The sequence below is a fragment of the Bombus affinis genome, chromosome 9 (genome assembly GCF_024516045.1).
Source record: "Bombus affinis isolate iyBomAffi1 chromosome 9, iyBomAffi1.2, whole genome shotgun sequence".
NCBI classification, from domain to species: Eukaryota; Metazoa; Arthropoda; class Insecta; order Hymenoptera; family Apidae; genus Bombus; species Bombus affinis.
Genome location: NC_066352.1, coordinates 11,989,840 through 12,008,273, shown reverse-complemented (window position 1 = coordinate 12,008,273; position 18,434 = coordinate 11,989,840). Strand labels below are relative to the sequence as shown.

The window sequence follows — 18,434 nt, the reverse complement described above, 5'->3', positions numbered from 1 at the left end:
TCTTTGTGCCACCGCTTTTTTCTCCGCTCGCCTATACTCTTTAAACTCTAAAAAGATTCCGACATTATATCAGCCTAACATTACTCATTTTCCAAACATTCCTTTTCTCTTTTCTTTTCCTCTTTATCTCACTACGAACAGTACCATCGTACCAATTGTCCTTTTATTCTCTGTTTGGCCATGCTAAAACAGATCGAAAATTTCCAACAAGACAAATATCATATACCTTTCAGATCATCTTACGTATCACATGATTCTTTTTTTTTTTTTTTTTTTTTTTTTTTTTTTTAATCCAATTTACATTGTTCATATGCGAAGAGAAAGTAAAAGAAGAAATTGTGTACGCGAAGAAAGAATGAAAACATCGCATGATAAAAAGTATCTTTGGAATCCTTGATGGTCGTTGTCATAATTATGTCCTCCTTTTTGTTTCTCTTCTCTATTTATAAATCACTTGGAGAAAAAGGCACGCCGTAAGTGATGGCCGACTAATTTTAATTGCATGGCTCGTGAAAGAAAGAAAAAGAGGACAGAAACGAAGGCTTCTAAACACTCGCCTTTACCATATTGCGTTTTCCTTATGTGCTTAATGAGAAAGATCATTTTTTTAATTGAGGAAACAACGCCGGGAGTTTTCAGAGCGAGGCTGATCTCTCGTGAAATAAATCGAAAAGGAGAAAAAAAAAAAAGTACGGGGAAAAAAGAAAGAAACGAACGAGATTTTCAAGCGAAGAGAAAACAGAGCACGCTTATTCTAATGTATTTTAAGAGAGAAATAAATATAATATGCGTTAAAAAAATTGTCAAGTTATGTGCCGAAAGTCGCGCGTCAAAGGAGGGGAAGAAAAGTGCGAAAAGTATCGGCGCACACAAGCTCTTTTGGAATTTTCTTCGATTTATATAAAAAAAAAAAAAAAAAAAAAAAGAAGAAGAAGAAGACGAAAGAAAGGTCACAAATGAATGATTTAAAAAATAATTAGTCGTACGAAAGATATGTTTGAAATTGAAATTAAAACAATGATTATCTACAATGAATGAAGAATTCCTTCCCTTCGTTTGAATCGATTGCTCCAATTATCCCACGTGTATATATATATTATTACAATGTACGTGTATCTAAAAATATCGGATAAATTTCTGCTCTTTCATCGAATTGCAATCTCCCAACGACGAATCGCTTCGAGTTCGTCCTTTACACTATGATTAAGCCTACGTCTCGTAATTAAACGAGCTCGCAACCACGGAGAATCACAACACGTTTCTTCTTCTCCTCTTTTAATCATTTCTATATCTTTCAATCTACGACTTAAAAACAAACAATTGTGCAGAATACGTTCATACTGGATCAGAAAACAAATTCATAAAAGTTACGCTATTAAGATACGATGTTTAAGTCATCAATAACCTAAGAATTGAATTTCTAAATATCTGAACGTTCAAATCTTCGAATCTGCAATTTTCAATACATCTAGATGTCTTAATTTTCCAAATTTCCAGAATTTTTCGTAATGCAGAATATAAACGGTAACGCATAATCAATTAGCAAAAAAACTTAACAGAATACGCTTCCTCGTATAAAGAACGAATCAACGCACGATTGCTCGATTATATTGCTCGAAAAGCCGTTCAAAAATCTCCGTAACTCATCAATCATGATCATCCTTGTACTATTCGCAAAAGTGTTGCGACACTCCGGGAGAAAACTTCTTTACAGCGATTCCTTGCGTAATGGCACAACGGTAACGCCGTACGATTCTGTTACCACTTGCTTCTTCGATTCGAAAAATAAAAAAGAAAGAAAGAAAGAAGGAAGGAAAGATGCGAGTCTAACTTTTCAATATCCATCTGACGTACAGAAATAAAAAAGAAACTTCTTCCCAGGCGCGTTTCTTCTAAATGCAAGTCGTCGTCGCACGTGGTAACACAATCGAAACCTACGAACGTGTTACATGTGTCTGTTGCTCGTGTTTTATACGAATCTGCGAGTGTATCACGCAGCGTACGATAAGTTACGAGGGCATACTGGACAAGACTAGATGCACATATGACGAAACGACAGTTCCATAGACACAAAAATTAATACTCTCGTCACTTCCACTGCATATACTCGATTCTGTTTGACCCTTGGGATCGTTATGTTACGTTAAACTGAGAAATCAAAAATTTCCGATATTACATGGCTTGATAGGATGATGCAAAGAATATAGTGAAATCACGTGAGCAGTGGCGAAAGTATCAATGTCTTTGAAACCGAGGGGGAACACGCAGTATCGGCTTAAAGCTACGGGAAAATAAATGAAACAGAGAGAAAGATCCAGAGCTTTTTCACGGAGAGTATCGTGGACACGATTGCGCCACGTACACAGAGGCGAAAGGAAATTCGAGCGAATTTTTCAACGAAAAACACGTGGCTGAATCGTATCGATACGCGAGAAACGAATGCTTTTAACGATAGAACTACTAATCATTAAAAAGTAATTAGAATTCAAACGGTAAAATAAAAAAATAAATATAATTATATATTCTGTCTCAATGACAACCGATAATAATTTTGTCAGTTAAGGTAATTTTACCTTAATTATACAAATAATACGAAGTTCATTTTATTTTAATGAGTTCGGTAGTTCTAATGTTAACCCCTTGCCCTACGATTTAAGTTCCAACAGTCGCGCTGAATTCACGCTCTGGCTGAGCATTCGAAGTTGTGCAAGATACAACTAATTTTATGTTACTATATACTCGTGTTTCTTATGTTTGGCCCGAAGAACGTACCACGAGTCTAATTCGTGTTTTTTATGTTTGTCTCGAAGGACGTACCACGAGTCTAACTCGATGTTATAGGTTAAAAGGTCAATGCGTCGCTAACGCGTTTTTTAACCGAGCACTCCTTTCTAGTGTGCCTGGTTTTTTACTCGTCGTTACATAATCAAGTCGAGGCTGGGACGCAAAAAGTGCGTGTGTTCCGTGCAGTGGCTAATGCGTCGCGTACAGTTGAAACTTGTATTTGTCCGTCTCGGTTTCGGATGCGGACGGCGACACGATTTGGTTCGACTGTCAACACAACAATGACTCACTACACGTGATGTTCTGCGCGTGTGCACCTCTAGAACAGGCTGCAAATAGTACGAATGCGTGTGCTATTGTATAATAAGAATTTATCGTTACCACGAAATCTTTCCAAGAAATCGCGTTCTTTTTTCTCCTTCTTTCTTTTTGTCAACAGTTTTCCCCTGATTTATCGAGAATCTAGGGAATTCTCGCGTGGCCCGGGATTTCGTGGCAATCGTTGCGGTCGCGAATTATCGCTTCGTGATAACAGAACCTACGTCCAGCCTTCGACGCAGAATAATTTTTTCTTTTGCTTTTTCTTTTATTCGAATGATAATAAAAAGCGCGGTTTGTTTGAAGAACTCGTAAGGTGTATATAAAAGATGAAAAGAAACTATTACACACGTATTCACGCGCATTGTAACATCTGAGACAATAAAATGCAAGAAGATTAAGAAAAACTCATCGTTTGGAAGGGACAAATGTGTCGAATGCGTCTAACAAGAGGCGAAAAATTAAGAAACAAGAGCTTTCTAGTAATGTTAATCGTTTCTGGTGCGTATTCACGGGAATCGACGAAATTTTGTCGTTTAAAGATACTGTAGAGAAATGTCTCGAGCTACATCGAGTTCATATTTCTTTCTTTCTCTTTTTCATTAAATGCGAGCTTATGGAATTCTACGATAATTTCATCTTTTCGACTGCGATCGACTTTGTTCAATCTCGCTTTGTGACCAAGTACCACCATTGTTTCTAAAGGCTGTATAAAATAGAGTAGCGCCTGGAACCAATTGTTGGCGTTGAAATCACCGCGTTTAGCCCTTTAACCTACAATGTCGAATTAGACTCGTAGTACATGCGACAAACATTTTTTTTTCTTGGCCACATTTGGACGTGCAAATATATTTTCTTCAAAAATATTAGCAAGATACCTTTAAAAATCTTGTCCAATTATCAATCGGTAATAATTATTTATCAAACATCTGAAAACATAAAATTAGTTGTACCTTGCACAACTACGAACGCTTAGCCGTGAAATGACGCGACCCTGCCGATGGTTACGGCACGCGCTGTTGGGATTTAAATTATAGGGCAAAGGGTTAATGAATAAAACAGAAACGAGCAGGTAAGACGAATAGGTGATCGATCGCACTTTTCCAAGCGTCGGTGAGTGTGTTCCAATGTGCACGGTTCGTCCCCAGAGCTATGAACTTTCGATTGACACGGAGACAAAGCCCCTAATTCGGCATCGATGGTGCGAAGTTTTCGATGATAAAGCAAACGTTCTACAAGGATACTAGAGCGTCTACGACGCCGTGAATCGCGAGAACAACGTGAGCCAGTTGAAGCGTAACCTTACGTTAAACGGATGTCAGCGACGGGCACCTTAGGCGAAAAGGCCGCAACTTGGACCTTTACCACCTGTATTGAATAATGTAACGCCGATATTAGCTCACCAGACTTTCACGCATTCATTACAAAACGAAAAAAGAAGAAGAAAAAGGGCAGAAAGGACGCAGGCGATCGCAAAAAGAAAAATGTCCCGTGGATTGATTACAAAGAATGCAAAGAAGTATTATTATCCTCCGACAGGGGGAAAACTCGAGGATAGTACAACGTTAAAAAATCGATAGGAAGATGATGAATGAGCGTAAAAAAAAACCCGACAAATGAGAATCTCGAAAGATCTTCGATCGATTATTACCATCGATTTGATTGTTTTCCCCCGGACGAATGTACATAATACGATCGGTAAATTTGTAGAAAGAACAGCTGAGAGATTCGAATCTCCCGCCAGTACTCGCCAAGTTCTCCAAAATGGCCGCATTGCAAGGTCCCACTCTTCTCCGCGAAGTCCCACCCACTCTCCTTTTTCTCCATCCTTTCCTTCCCTCTTCACTCCCCACTTCTGCTTCCCATCGACGTATTTCTCGAAGCTGTTTATCTCTCTCTTTCTCCATCCGTCTTTCCCCTCCGCACCATTCTCCTATACACATGCACGTAATGCGTTTCTCGTGCACATGTATGCATGAAAAACAGGCACACACAAAGAAGAGACACGCGTATAGGGGTGATTATTATCTCCTTATTCTTTTCGTTTCGCTCTCCTTTTTTAAAAAAAAAAAGAGTCTCTATTTCACGCCCAGCACACCAAGGCACTCCCTTCTTCTTCTTTTTCTCCATCTTGCTTAGCTCTTCTCACGCCGTCGCGCACGATCATCACCGTGTCCCCTTTTCCCGAAAACAACAAAGCAAACGAGAGATCGTAGTCAAATGTAAACAAGTATCAACGACGACATCGATGTTCCATGGTAGAAGCTTCCGACTCCAACAAAGGGGAACAACATTGCCACGTTTGTAAAAGTAGCAAGAGCCACCGTCAGACGAAACAATACACGTCGGAGAGTCCCGTCCGATATAATCGGCTCAGAATTGACCCGAGACCGCCATAATCTGGCAGCCAGAGTGCACGTGGTCCATCACCTGCTCCTTCAACCGGCACACGTGCTCTTTCAGCCTGTGCACCACCGCGCTCAATTCACTGTTCTCGCCCTTCAACAGCTTAACCTTGTCCTCCAGCCTGGAGATGCGCTCGAGCTTGCGCCTGCGGCATTTAGACGCAGCCACGCGGTTCCTCTGACGTTTCCTCTCCAGCTTGATTCTTTCCTGATTCTCCATATCGATAGGAGACATCGGGGGTGAACTGGACACGCTAGGTACCGTTTGAGGCTCATCTTTGATCTGTAGCAGACCTTGACTCACCGAAGATTCTGTACTCTGCACGCTGTTAGGTGGTTCCAACGTCGTATACGTAGCTCCATAAATGCTACCAGGTTCCTGCGAGCTGTCCGAATGATGCAACTCGTTCAGAGCGTCGATGAAACCTCGAGCGTACAATTCTTGGGCCTCGGTCACTGCCTTTGGAAACAGAATCTGCGTAGGTGTTGGTAGATTCGTCACTAAACTATCCTGCTGACCGATGATTAACTTTTCCAACTCCGGAGAGCCTAGTTTTAACATGGTCGGTGATAGAATGCGGATGTCACTCAGGTGCACAACACGATGTCTCGACAACTTGTGAACACCCAACTAAACGTACAGCCTTATATCCCGTGACTCACGTCCACTAAAAATAGCTCGATCGTCACTAAAACGAGTGGTGATTGGCTACTTCTGACATCATTCGCCGTTTGCCATTGGCTGAACAATCGGCGCTACTAAGAAATGGCTAGCGCATGCGCAATCGTGCATTGTTATTCCTGTGGAGGGAGAGTTTGAACGCCGGTACGCGCGTTAAAGACGCGACTTTTACTCGTTGCGAATTCGCGTTATTTTCGAGGCTCGATAATAGCGGTGCTCTATGATGGTGCATAAATAATGCGAGCACTATTGAACTGCAAAAATATCGCACTTATGTACTTCACGAGAGAATTTACTGAGCGTACTGAATCTCGCGCTGTTACGCTAGTACATGTTTTGTTTCTTTTTTTGAACTTTACTATTCCACTCTTACCCGAGTGGGTGTTTTTCACATTCTCGCTGCGCGTGTTGTGAGACCAACTTGTTTCATGTTTCGACTCCGAGAACGTCCAAGCGTTATACTCGCATATTTAATGTCTCCTTGTTTTTTAAACGATGAACATTTATTTAGAACAAAGGCAGAAAGATTTAAAAAGGATTACTGGGTCAAGATTCATGAGAAAATTGGTAACCTTGTTGTTCTACTCTTTAATGTGTCAGCTGCACATAATTACACTTACATGGAATCGCGTTAATGCATCCATTGCATAAACCCGTATCAAGCGAGCTACAAGTCAATACACCAATCACGATTGTTTCACGCTATCTTGCATTCACCACATAACGCTTGTAACCGACTATTCGTATATTGAGCAAAATGTTCCGCAATCAATTGATACTACATATGTAATTCATTAGAATTCTATAACTCTTACAGAACATTCGAACTCGAGTTCGATTTTCATACGCTTTCTTTTGCAAATATGTAACCCTCAAATATATATATTGTTATTTTTGCAAAATAATATACGCGACATATAACATCTATCCTCTTAAACAAGATCCTAGATTGAACGACATATTGCATTAAATATACTTTCAGCCTGAATAATTTACTCATCGCTAGAAACTACCGTTTTAACTTACCTGAGAAAGGTATTCCTATCGTTTTAAACCCTTCAAAATCATTTGTTTACGAAAACGTGGAAACAACCGCATCTGTCTGATTATCTCAGTTGTCCTAGCATCAGAGTAGATAAATTGTTTAATCCCATAAAGCTTGATTATCCATTGATTCTCAAATATAATCTGTTTACCAATTAACAAATTGGCTGAAATCCAAGAATATTTCAATATAGTCTGTTTGTTATTTATTGACCTCAATTATTTATTTTGTAGACAAAATAAATGTTTCAGTAAAATATAAAATATTATTGCATTGTACAATATAATTATTTTGTTTAATACGCATGATAAATTTTATCGTATGAATATCTAGCTATTTTCTTTCTATTTTTCTTGGCACTTTGCGATATCACAAACACGAAACTATGAATATGAAAACAGCTTTATAACACATTGCTATATCGGCTATGCAAATTAAGCGTTGACCTCAAGCTTAGACTTTTAGCAACAGAAAGTTCCGCGTGCGTACACCCACGATTGCTGCTAGGTTGCAAATCAATTATGTTAGTGACAATTATGTCATAACGAATTATACAGTTTTTCAAGTTGTAAACTTTTAGTTCTCATCGTGATAATTTACTATATCAATTATTAAATTAGATTTTAGTAAAGTCAAAGTGCTAATGATATTTAAAAAATATTTATTTAATAAAAAAGTTTATATGGAGAAGGTAACACTGGTTGCTTGTTTCATCTTGAAATTAAACAAACATGTTTAATTTTCGCCTCTATGCCTCTATAAACCTGTCAGCATAGGATAAGGAATAAATAGTTAAATCCATTATACGTAATACTTCTTTTTTATTTATGCACCGATGTCTCTTTGAACACTGCCAATAAAATCGGTCTTTTAAAATTGCTTCATCCATCGTCGAATACTTCAATAAGCATTTTTTTTATTTTTCGTAATTATGCGTGATTGGATCATTTACGTTTGTCATAATTCCACAACAGATTGGAAATATTACAAAAATCTGCTAGTTTCAAGTCATATTGATAAAACAATGAAAAACGCAATGTTCTAAAATGTTGGTTTATTCATTGAAACATAGTTAAGGATACAAAAAGTACATCATACGAACACTACTACAAGAGGAAGCCAAAATCATCGAAGCTATGACTACGTCAAAGCAAGCCGATTTCCTGTAAATAATTAACAATTGCTGATTTAATAAAAATGTGCGCAGCTATGGAAGCAGAACAGTTCGAAGTGTGAACTTGCTGTATAGTATGTTATAGATGTTTGAAGAAATTAATTTAGTTTCTATTTTTGCCTTCATTTTCTTCCCTTTTTTTAGAAGTCCGTCCAATGAAATTCACCACACGCATTAGTAACTTATTTACATCAAAGGGAATATCAATGTGTCTTACAAACACAGTATTTTATCAATCGCTTCTCCAATATCAACAAATATTTCATTGTAATTATTGATTCCTCCGTAATTTCCTGAGACAATAAGATAATAAGAAATCATGATAACTTAATATAAATAAAAAAATATGTAAACAATTTAGTATGAATTACTTACTTTATCAAATTAGGTTCATGATATGAAATCTGAGCACGTTTTCGTCTAGGACGATTACAAGTAAATGTGCTATTGGTACTCGTGCTACTTTCTGAATCGCTTGAATTGTCCGCACGTGAAGATACAGGACTTCTGTATATAAGTACTTAAGTTATAATCATATATAGTTAATATATATCAATATTTATCTGAATATACTTACAAAGATTGATTACAATCACGAGAAATTGTTTCGTTCGGAGAAGGTGTCCTAGATTTAACATCGGATTCGTTCAATTTTTGCAGCACTACTTTAACAGCACTTGGGTCTTTCATGGGTTTGCCTTTCTTCTTTTTGTAAGAATTATTTTTCTTGAGTGGTGGTGTATTATCAATAAAATCACTGAAGTGCGTCGTAGTTACCTTCTGCCTTTTATTCTTCTGCTGCGATAGTTTTGATTCTTTTTTTACTGGCGCCAACTCTATAGTCTCATCATCATTATTCACAAGCAGTGGTAGATTTACGGTAGACTGGTTAAACGTTGATTCGTTCAAAGTGTCATGCGAAACAGATGGGATTGGACAAATTTGGGATATCTTTCGAAGGGTAGTCGTTATTTCTGGTTCTGGTTCAGCTGGAATTATTGGTTTCAAAGCTGACTCTTCTAGTACTGGCAACTTTAAATCATTTATGTCAAAATGCACATTACGTGGTTGTCGTGTGTATATCAGCGTGAAATCATCTTCATCGTCACTTTCAAAATAGCCCCGTCTTTGTGTAATGTAATTTTGCAAATTCGTTGTAGAGGCATTCTCTGTTTTACATTCGTTTTCATTTGCATCTCTCATTATAGCTCCGTTATAATAGTTTTCATTTTGTTGAGGTATATTAGATTCATCTTCATTATTTGTTTGTATACTATTCTTGGAATTATTCACATGATTTGCACATCTACTTGACATTGATAGTGGCGACATTTCTTGCATAGTTTCTTCGAATAGATTCTTCGATTCTTTTTCTGTTAATATGAAACTTATACTATCATCATTAGAAACATCTACATCATCAGTCTTTTTGTCGTTATTTGTAAAAGAAGGCACGGCTTGGGAATTATCAAATAACCAACTTGGTCCTTCAAGAGGATCCTCCCAGTTTGATGTAATACTTCTTGTTTCATTTACTTTTTCTTTCTTTTGTTCATCTGTAGTATCTAATTCATTGTTGCTTTCTTCATTTTCATCCCCAGTGGCTCCATCATTATTATTTCCAGAATCATCGGGAGTTGATGTCTCTGCTATAATCTTAGTCTGAGAATCTTCATCTTCTTCATTACTACATCTTGACCTATCAGTTTCTTGACTATTTCGATTCTCTGTTAACTGTAGATAGCAATTAAAGATTAATTAACGTGGAAACTAACTTTATGCAAAAATATGTTTACTGGTAACACAAACCATTCGAATGTTTATAGTATGAGAATTTTGCAATAATTTCGATACGTCGTTAAGCTTCACTCTGGGACTTCCTATACGTTCCAAATTTTCAATATTACATCGAGAACTGCGATTCTTCGGCGATCTTGACTTCGACTTTGGAATCCTTTCCGATATTCTTTGCGACATCCTTCCTGATATTCTTTCTGATATCCTTCCTGACATTCTTTCCGATATTCTTCCCGATATTCTTCCTGACATTCTTTCCGATATTCTTCCTGACATTCTTTCCGATATTCTTCCTGACATCCGTTCAGTAGAATTTCTGCTACTTCTCTCGCTTAATCTTTGTTCGCTCTCATCTAAAAATGAATACTGAAATTATATTAACTTCAAAATATGCCAATATGAGTCATTAACAGAACATACCACTATCTCTTTGTGAAGCAACTGTTAAAGGAGACAATCTTTCAGGCATTCTGTATGTGCGACCATTTTTCTGCAATATTTAATTCGTTCGATAACTTAATTTTTCAAACAACTTTGTTAAACTTAAAACATTCTACAAAATACTTACACATGTACGTCTTACAGAGACTCCATTAGGAGACATTGAATTGTTTAACTCTTGATTTCTGGGGGGTGTTCTTACTTCTGGTATTATACTTAAGTTTGACGAATTATTAATATGCTGCATATTTAATCTACTTAAATTAATGGTGGGTTTTGTAATGGTGTAACCGCTCACCATAGGCTTCACTACTCCTCTAGTTGGAGATTTTATTGACAGTCCTTTCAGTGATTCCCTTTCTGGAAGAATTTTTTTTTCTGGAAACCTATCTTTAAATTTACATAATATAAAAAGAAATAATATGTAAAAGAGCTTACTTCCAGCAGAATTATAAGACATCTGCATATTCGTGGCAACAGATTCTACAAATTCTTGACAAGATGAAATTGTATTTGTCAAGTAACCAGTCAATGTCACTAACATTTTAAGCATTTCTTTAGCATTCTTTAAGATATTTGATATAATGGCCTAAAAAATATATTTTTATAAATCTGATTTTAGTAAATTGACAAAATATTATTGTATTTAACATACTTTACTTACATCACGTTTATTACAAGCTAAACCTAAATCTTGTACTTCAGCAATTAAAGCAACATTTTGGGAAAATAATAACTGACCTTCATGCTTTTCTTTAGATAATGCTCTTGCTAATGAATTGTTGTTACTTTGTAACTGTTTACATACTGCAACAATCAAATTTTGATATTAGTCTTAAATATATTAAAAATATTGTATAACTGAATAAACATATATTCTTTTTGAAACTCACATGGTTTGTAAGACTTAGCTTCATGGTAATTCGTTAAAAAATGTTTTCTTTTAACCAATACCCTCTTCTGTGATTTTTTAACCTTCCTATGGTTTAGTATCTGGGGCATTTTCCATTTATTATTTGAGCTTCTAAAATATGACAAAAATACCGAAAAAATACAAAACACACAAAAAAGCAATGATAACTAACAGAAATTTTACATTATGAAACTATCAAGCTATCGTACACATTCTTTGCAGTTTATTTATTAAATTCAATTACTAAAGAATGTAAAAACATCACAATATATATGTTCTAATTACTTAAAATTAAATGCGTACAAAATATTTTAAAGATAAGGATTTAAAATAAAAGAAAGATATTAAATGTGTATCTTAAATTATGGGTTATTAAACACACAATATTTTATATACTAATATATTTATTTCAATACAAGTAATAACAAATTAAAAATATGGGGGGAATAAAGTTCTGAATTCTGAAATTGTATAAAACAAAAATTAGTGCTAAAATTAACGAAACCGCGTAGTTTTGGTACATACCTGCTGATCCGATTAAATCTTTTTAAATTTTCCAATTTATGGATAGTTTGTGTAGTAATATGATTTCTTCTCAACAATCATAAATTATTTAGTTATTTTTTAATGTATTACCAGAGGTATTACAGTCACATCACAAATTTGATATCGTGTAGAGCAATACTTTTCCGCCATTGTGAAAGTACTCACGGATCTCAAAACGGCGGGATAAACTCATTGATTAGAAGCAGAATGTAACTCATTTTAAATTTTGAACAAAAATAAAGGGTATGTTATAAAGATCGATTTCAATTTTTCGTATGTATTTGAATAATTATTGCTCACGTCCATTCAAATTTAAGTTGATACGTCATAAATAAAAAAATATTTCAACGCCCATTTGTAGATATTTAAATATTCCCCAGATATTCACTACCTAAGCACTAAAACCATATTTTTTTTTTTTACCAAATGTTGCTATTTTAAAGATGAAATAAATTTTAAATCACAAATACATCAACATTTAACATGAAATGATTAATCAACAGATTTCGAAGTTATAACTTAAAGATTTCATTCTTACTTCATTCTTATTGACTGTAAAATAATGTCTAGTAATGCAATGATTCTCATATTATAATTATTTAACTAATTTCTCCAAATTAAAATTAAGTGATGCCTTTTATTATTTTATTATTTTAACAGAAGAATTTTGTTTATAAAATTTTATTTATCAATTCTATTTTAATCCATGTAAAAATATTATAGAATTAAAAATTAAAACTATTCCATTCATTTCTATTATGATGTTTATTGCAAATTAGAATAGTTATATTAATAAAAAATGTTTAATAACAAATTATCTTGTTGATATCCTTTATCTCTGCTTTTATTATACTTTGAGCCTCTAGTTTCCAAATATGTATGTATATCATAAAGTAACACTTGCGGTATCTGTCCACGTCAGTCTATGACTTCTGTAACATAACCTCGAAATTCGTAATCCGGTATACAGTCTTGCCAATGAACAAGATATTTGCGTTCATGTCAATTTTTGTATACATTGAATAACATAAGGTATTTCCAAAAATTTTGTTCATTTCCTACTATTTTCGTAATTGAAGGTTTAACGCAGTATTATTAGGTGTAATAATATGTGCGTATTATTTCTGTGATATATAGTAAATATGTAATTAAACGCATGCATTTGTTGCAGAACATTACAATATGAATTGGACTTTGTGGCTTTTTATAATCGGATCTTTAGCTTGTAAATATACACACGCTCAACAACAAAGAGTTCCACCAGGTGTATCACCTCAACATTATCAACAAGTAAGTTTTCCTCCTAAGATAATCAAACATATGGTTGCTTTTATGTTGAAGTCTAAGTCAAAATTCAATTCTATTATTTCTTATTACTAGGGAATATTAAAACAGTACCCATAAATTGCATGGATAGCATTTTTAATCATTGTTTCATTCATAGATCAGTTTATATTCAATTTGTTTTAGCCTGTTCAACAAGTACATCAAGTACCACAACAAATTCCTCAACAACAGGTAGGTTTACATAAAAATACCAAAGATCTAGTACCTCTTATAATCATAATTATAAATATAATTTAAAACACATTTAATGTATTTTGTCGTATTATGTGTAATGCACATTTGAATCAAGTTTAAATAATTTAGAAAGAAATCATGCACTGTTATAAATAAAATTTTTATAAAGTTCCAGCAAGTACCTGTACAAGTTCCAGTTCAACAAGTACCTGTACAGCAACATATGCCAACTCATCAAGTACCGGTTCAACAAGGACATGGGCATGGGCATGGGCATGATCATTCACAACAAATACTTAATGCTGCCAACATAGTTAATGAAAAAGCGTATGTTACAAAGATGTAAAATCATCAACTTATAATCTTAAGCTTATAGTTATTAACAAATTTTTTGCAGTCATATTGCAGAGCACATGGAAGTTCCAATAGATACTAGTAAAATGTCAGAGCAAGAATTGCAATTTCATTATTTCAAAATGCATGATGCAGACAATAATAACAAGTTAGATGGTTGTGAGCTTATAAAGTCCTTAATTCATTGGCATGGTATGTATGAATCAGTAAATTACTAAGTTACTAACTTTCAACATGAAGAATATAATAAACTCTTTATATTCAGAACAAGAGAATAAAGAGGTAGCTGGAGTCAACACTGGACAGAAATTATTTAAGGATGAGGAATTGGTAACTTTAATAGATCCAATACTTTCTTTAGATGACAGTAATAATGACGGGTATATCGATTACCCTGAATTTATACGAGCACAGCAATATGCAGCAGCTACTGGCAGACAATAGTTGCATACAATACAATGTTCAATGTTATTAAATGGTATTTTTATTTCATTTTGAACATACGTACAGTCCCATTTATAAATATCATCATAATTTTCACTTGTTATCATTGCAATAATGATACAGACCACTACTTTGCATATAATTGAAATTATTTCTATTCTGTTAATATTTTTTTTGAATAAAAAATAACTAAAATAATTTTTTTTAATAAATATATACGGATTTTTTATTTTAACGAAAATATAAATTTGTTTCGATTATATAATATTCATATTTGAACAAATAATACCGTCTCTTTTTATATACAAAGTGATTGGAGTATTAGAAATACAACTGATGAAATATATATTGGAGAGAAACATTATGTATAATTTAATCAAATACAATTCTATTTGCTGTAACAGAATTTAGTATATGTCCTTGTTATACATTAGAAATTGGTTTTTTAATAACATGTAATTATTTTTTTACATGAAAATTATATTACAGATTAATTCTAATCCATAAAATTTTAATGTAAAAAGATATAAGAACAATTTTCTTTAATATAGATTCTTTTTCAAATTTCTAGCTATCTTATAGTTAGTTAAGTAGCAGAAGTATTGATAATTTAAATGCTTCCATTATTTTGTTCATATTTTATATAAATTGTTGGGTTTGGTTAAACTAATAATGTTATAGTATTTATACAAATAAAATTACTAAGTATGAAAAATTCTACACATATAACACAATCGTAATGACATAGCAATTTTTATATATTTCCATTGTATTCAACAGCACAAATTAATCGAATTTATGTATATACTACATGTATTCTTTATGTAGAAACATTCATGTGAAATAAGAACAATCCTTTTTAGAGATATGTAAGTACTTTGAAGAAATACTTTGGTACCTAGCTTCTTTTTGATACAATTGAGGTATAAAAATGACATAGTAACAATTTTTTTAGAATAGCTAGTTACTATAATCTTGAAAACAGTGATTCTATTATTAAGAATCGTATATACCTTTGTATTGTATGATTGTAAAAGTTATATATAAATATAATTTTGTTATAAGCTGGTAGTTTTCTCTTTTTTCAAACACAGCTGCACTGAATTAAAGATACATGTGTATTACATTCGCTTGTGTACAGTTTCACCGTTAAATCTATTAAAGCCTTTTCAAATTATACAGTAAATTTTCGTGTTGCGCTTTATCGTAGAATTCATTCTATTCGAAAATTCTTAATTTCTTTTTATATTGTCAATATTTTTTAAAAATCAAATATTATTGTACAAATTAAAATACTAATTTGATAAATGTAAGTTACTCGAGCAAAAATTTATTTTATAAAATACTTTAAATATTCGTTGTAAAAAATATAATTTTATAGCAAATTTTCACAAATTTAATACAATTACTTTCATACAATATCTGTCGCACATAAGATGGTGAAACAAATTTCACAAATATAAAATGAATATGAATCAAAACATTTTCGTTTTTTAATTAGTTTTAAAATCAGACTACTAAGACAAAACACTTTTGTTTTGTTACTTAAAATAGTATGAAAATCACTACATTCCTTTGACTAAAGAAATTCGTATACTCACTTAGAGATACATTCCATTTACTAAATAATCTGCATCATGAGCATATAGTCCGTGCCGTCTTCCACGTCTTCGGACAACTCGTAATCGACAAGCAATCAATGTAGCTGTAATAGCTGTTATTGTAAGTCCTAAAGCCAACGATATGACTGCTCCCCTGGGTCTCAAAACTTCATTTTCATTTACTTGTTTCAAGTGCTCTGCCATTAAGGTATTTCTTCCATGCTCTCTGCTATGATGTTTTATAACTATTACACTTTTATGTTCTAAAATGAATATATTTAAATTATAACAAAGCATTGGACAAAAATAACATTATTTAATAACGCACCTTTTGTTTCTTTTGTTTGAATATGACTAAATTTCAGAGTTTCATTTTTTAATATATTCTGACTAATTTCTTTTCCATGTACTATATGTTTCTCCCCTTTTTGATCAATTTTTCTGATTTCTTGACTTTTTAATGAGACATCTTTTTGTTCATGTGATGTCTGAAAGATAAAAAATAATATAATGTTAATATTGCAATGAAATTAGAAATCATAGAATACACATACATCACAAGCAGGTGTTGTTGTAATAATAACATCCTTTTCTGTTTCCATTATTTGCTTCTGTTGCACATTCGATATTGGAGATGGAGACAGATAAACCTGATTGTTTTGTCTATTTGATGATAGGAAATACGATGTTTTGTATGGATGTTTTGCATCCATGTATGTACCACTAAACAATTATAAATAAAACAATTTAAAATTCAAGATTAAATATAACTACTTTAATATTTGTATTGCTTAATGTCTTCTTTAAAATTAGAATTTGATGCCTTACCCATCTGATTCTTTTTCTCCTATTACACCCAATCCCTTATGATTGAAAATATGTGACTGATCTTCTAAAAATGAAACAGTTTAATGCACTTCCACTTCACTCATAAAATAATCTTTTACAATTATACTACTTACGTTCAGAAGGATTTAGATTGCTTTGTTCAGGATAAGAATTATAAATGGCTTTATTTCGATCATATATGGGTTGATAATCCCATTGATACCCTGGAGCACCTTCCATTTGACGAGCTGGATATAAAAGTAGCTGAGGTGGAATCATTTGCTGAGCTAAATTAGGCAATTTCCAAGAATTAACTTCTGAAACATGAGGATACAGTGGAGCATAGGGTTTATGTCGATCAACCATTTGTTGATATGGTAGTGGAGGTTGAACTCCTTGGGCTATAGAAGGAAAACTTGTTGGTTTTTCTATGGGACATACATCTGTTGCTTCATCAGATCCATCAGTACATTGTGGTATACCATCGCATACATTATATATTGCTATACAATCTCCAGATAAGCTGCATTCATATTGGTTTTTAGTACAAACTACAAACATATATTATTATACATTTGTCTTGTTGAATTAGAAACACAAAACTTTAATTTGTATATACCTTGTTTGATAGGTGGGGATGTTGTTAATGATAATTTTGGTGCCAATGTTACAATTAATTTCATGGGGGATTCTGTGAAAGAATATTCTATTGGTGCTGGGTCTGCTAATTTCCTTCATATAAATAAAAAATATGTATATTATTGTTTTATCATCAAAATATTATGAATATCAAAATTATGGTTTCATACCTAAGAGATTTCAATTCATGTTCTTGTTGAGAAATCGTACTTTCTTTCTCCAATTGTGAATTGCTTTGTGTATTATAGCTACTACGAACTGCACTACTATAATTAGCATGACTTGTAAATTTACATTTGAAGTCATGCAATGGGCCACATTGAAAAAGATAACAACTTCCAGGATTCTGTATGGTATTCAATTTATTTTATTATTAGTGGAAAATAAATCATTTATTTGTTGAAATAAAAAGAAATATTTTTATTATTTGCTTATTTATTTTGTATGAAATTATCTATACCTTCTCTTCAAAAATAAACACGTCACAACTTTCTGTATCACAGCAGAATTTTAAACATTCTTCTCTAGAATTAAACTCCAATTCCTTCAAATATTTAGCACCCATATCTAAGGATTCCTGCGTTCGAATAATTTTATCTTCTTGAATCTTAAAAGTGTCGAGGCACATCTGATAATTATTTCTGAGGCTGGTACGTTTTTCATTTTTCTTCATTAATGTTTCACCGGAAACGTATAACAAAACCGTAAAAAAATGAAAAAGCACTTGCAAATCTTTGTAAAACATCATCCTCTTGCCATTTACATAGTAAGAAAAACGCGCATGCTTATTCGCCTTTCGAATTTGATCAATAACTTCATATATTATCCAATTAAACTAGTCAACTATCCAAGGATAACATCGAAATTATTAATTAAATACGCAATAGAAATATTTAAAAATATCTAATACAAGTTTAAAATATAATTTAGATATTATGAACT

At 33.2% G+C, this 18,434-nt stretch overlaps 4 protein-coding genes across 6 annotated transcripts; 1 reads left to right on the top strand and 3 right to left on the bottom strand.

The window, feature by feature from the left end:
* Positions 1-254: 254 nt before the first annotated feature.
* Positions 255-6,158, bottom strand: LOC126920213 (transcription factor Jun). The gene has a single exon (XM_050730262.1). The coding sequence runs from the start codon at positions 6,067-6,069 to the stop codon at positions 5,476-5,478; it is 594 nt and encodes a 197-aa protein (XP_050586219.1). The 5' UTR covers positions 6,070-6,158; the 3' UTR covers positions 255-5,475.
* Positions 6,159-8,273: 2,115 nt separating this feature from the next.
* LOC126920197 (general transcriptional corepressor trfA-like) lies at positions 8,274-12,234 on the bottom strand. 2 transcript variants are annotated; one of them, XM_050730211.1, is made up of 11 exons: positions 12,085-12,234; positions 11,540-11,670; positions 11,311-11,453; positions 11,085-11,235; positions 10,774-11,006; positions 10,626-10,695; positions 10,476-10,558; positions 10,218-10,439; positions 8,986-10,142; positions 8,784-8,915; positions 8,274-8,701 (listed from the first exon to the last, which is right to left on the bottom strand). In XM_050730211.1, exons 2-11 carry the CDS (start codon positions 11,646-11,648, stop codon positions 8,680-8,682), a joined length of 2,322 nt encoding a protein of 773 aa, XP_050586168.1. In that variant the 5' UTR covers positions 11,649-11,670; positions 12,085-12,234; the 3' UTR covers positions 8,274-8,679. The 2 variants fall into 2 exon arrangements, with proteins under 2 accessions (XP_050586168.1, XP_050586166.1); XM_050730209.1 differs by having other exon boundaries at positions 10,218-10,558.
* Positions 12,203-14,456, top strand: LOC126920212 (multiple coagulation factor deficiency protein 2 homolog). Of its 2 annotated transcripts, none has more exons than XM_050730261.1 (6): positions 12,203-12,348; positions 13,277-13,395; positions 13,576-13,623; positions 13,796-13,953; positions 14,024-14,172; positions 14,246-14,456. In XM_050730261.1, exons 2-6 carry the CDS (start codon positions 13,288-13,290, stop codon positions 14,422-14,424), a joined length of 642 nt encoding a protein of 213 aa, XP_050586218.1. In that variant the 5' UTR covers positions 12,203-12,348; positions 13,277-13,287; the 3' UTR covers positions 14,425-14,456. The 2 variants fall into 2 exon arrangements, with proteins under 2 accessions (XP_050586218.1, XP_050586217.1); XM_050730260.1 differs by lacking the exon at positions 12,203-12,348 and adding an exon at positions 12,961-13,137.
* On the bottom strand, positions 14,447-18,278 carry LOC126920202 (uncharacterized). The gene is made up of 8 exons (XM_050730234.1): positions 17,953-18,278; positions 17,663-17,838; positions 17,473-17,585; positions 16,988-17,404; positions 16,854-16,914; positions 16,580-16,748; positions 16,354-16,513; positions 14,447-16,288 (listed from the first exon to the last, which is right to left on the bottom strand). Exons 1-8 carry the CDS (start codon positions 18,238-18,240, stop codon positions 16,026-16,028), a joined length of 1,647 nt encoding a protein of 548 aa, XP_050586191.1. The 5' UTR covers positions 18,241-18,278; the 3' UTR covers positions 14,447-16,025.
* Between the last annotated feature and the right edge of the window lie 156 nt (positions 18,279-18,434).

Coding starts and splice junctions, on each gene's coding strand:
- LOC126920213 (XM_050730262.1), bottom strand. CDS start 6,069: ATGTTAAAACTAGGCTCTCCGGAGTTGGAAAAGTTAATCATCGGTCAG.
- LOC126920197 (XM_050730209.1), bottom strand. CDS start 11,648: ATGCCCCAGATACTAAACCATAGGAAGGTTAAAAAATCACAGAAGAGG. Junction 11,454..11,539: donor AGCTAAGTCTTACAAACCAT/GTGAGTTTCAAA, acceptor TGATTGTTGCAG/TATGTAAACAGTTACAAAGT. Junction 8,702..8,783: donor CATGAACCTAATTTGATAAA/GTAAGTAATTCA, acceptor TTATTGTCTCAG/GAAATTACGGAGGAATCAAT.
- LOC126920212 (XM_050730261.1), top strand. CDS start 13,288: ATGAATTGGACTTTGTGGCTTTTTATAATCGGATCTTTAGCTTGTAAA. Junction 13,624..13,795: donor AACAAATTCCTCAACAACAG/GTAGGTTTACAT, acceptor ATTTTTATAAAG/TTCCAGCAAGTACCTGTACA. Junction 14,173..14,245: donor GTCCTTAATTCATTGGCATG/GTATGTATGAAT, acceptor CTTTATATTCAG/AACAAGAGAATAAAGAGGTA.
- LOC126920202 (XM_050730234.1), bottom strand. CDS start 18,240: ATGATGTTTTACAAAGATTTGCAAGTGCTTTTTCATTTTTTTACGGTT. Junction 16,749..16,853: donor GGAGAAAAAGAATCAGATGG/GTAAGGCATCAA, acceptor ATAATTGTTTAG/TGGTACATACATGGATGCAA. Junction 16,289..16,353: donor TCAAACAAAAGAAACAAAAG/GTGCGTTATTAA, acceptor TATTCATTTTAG/AACATAAAAGTGTAATAGTT.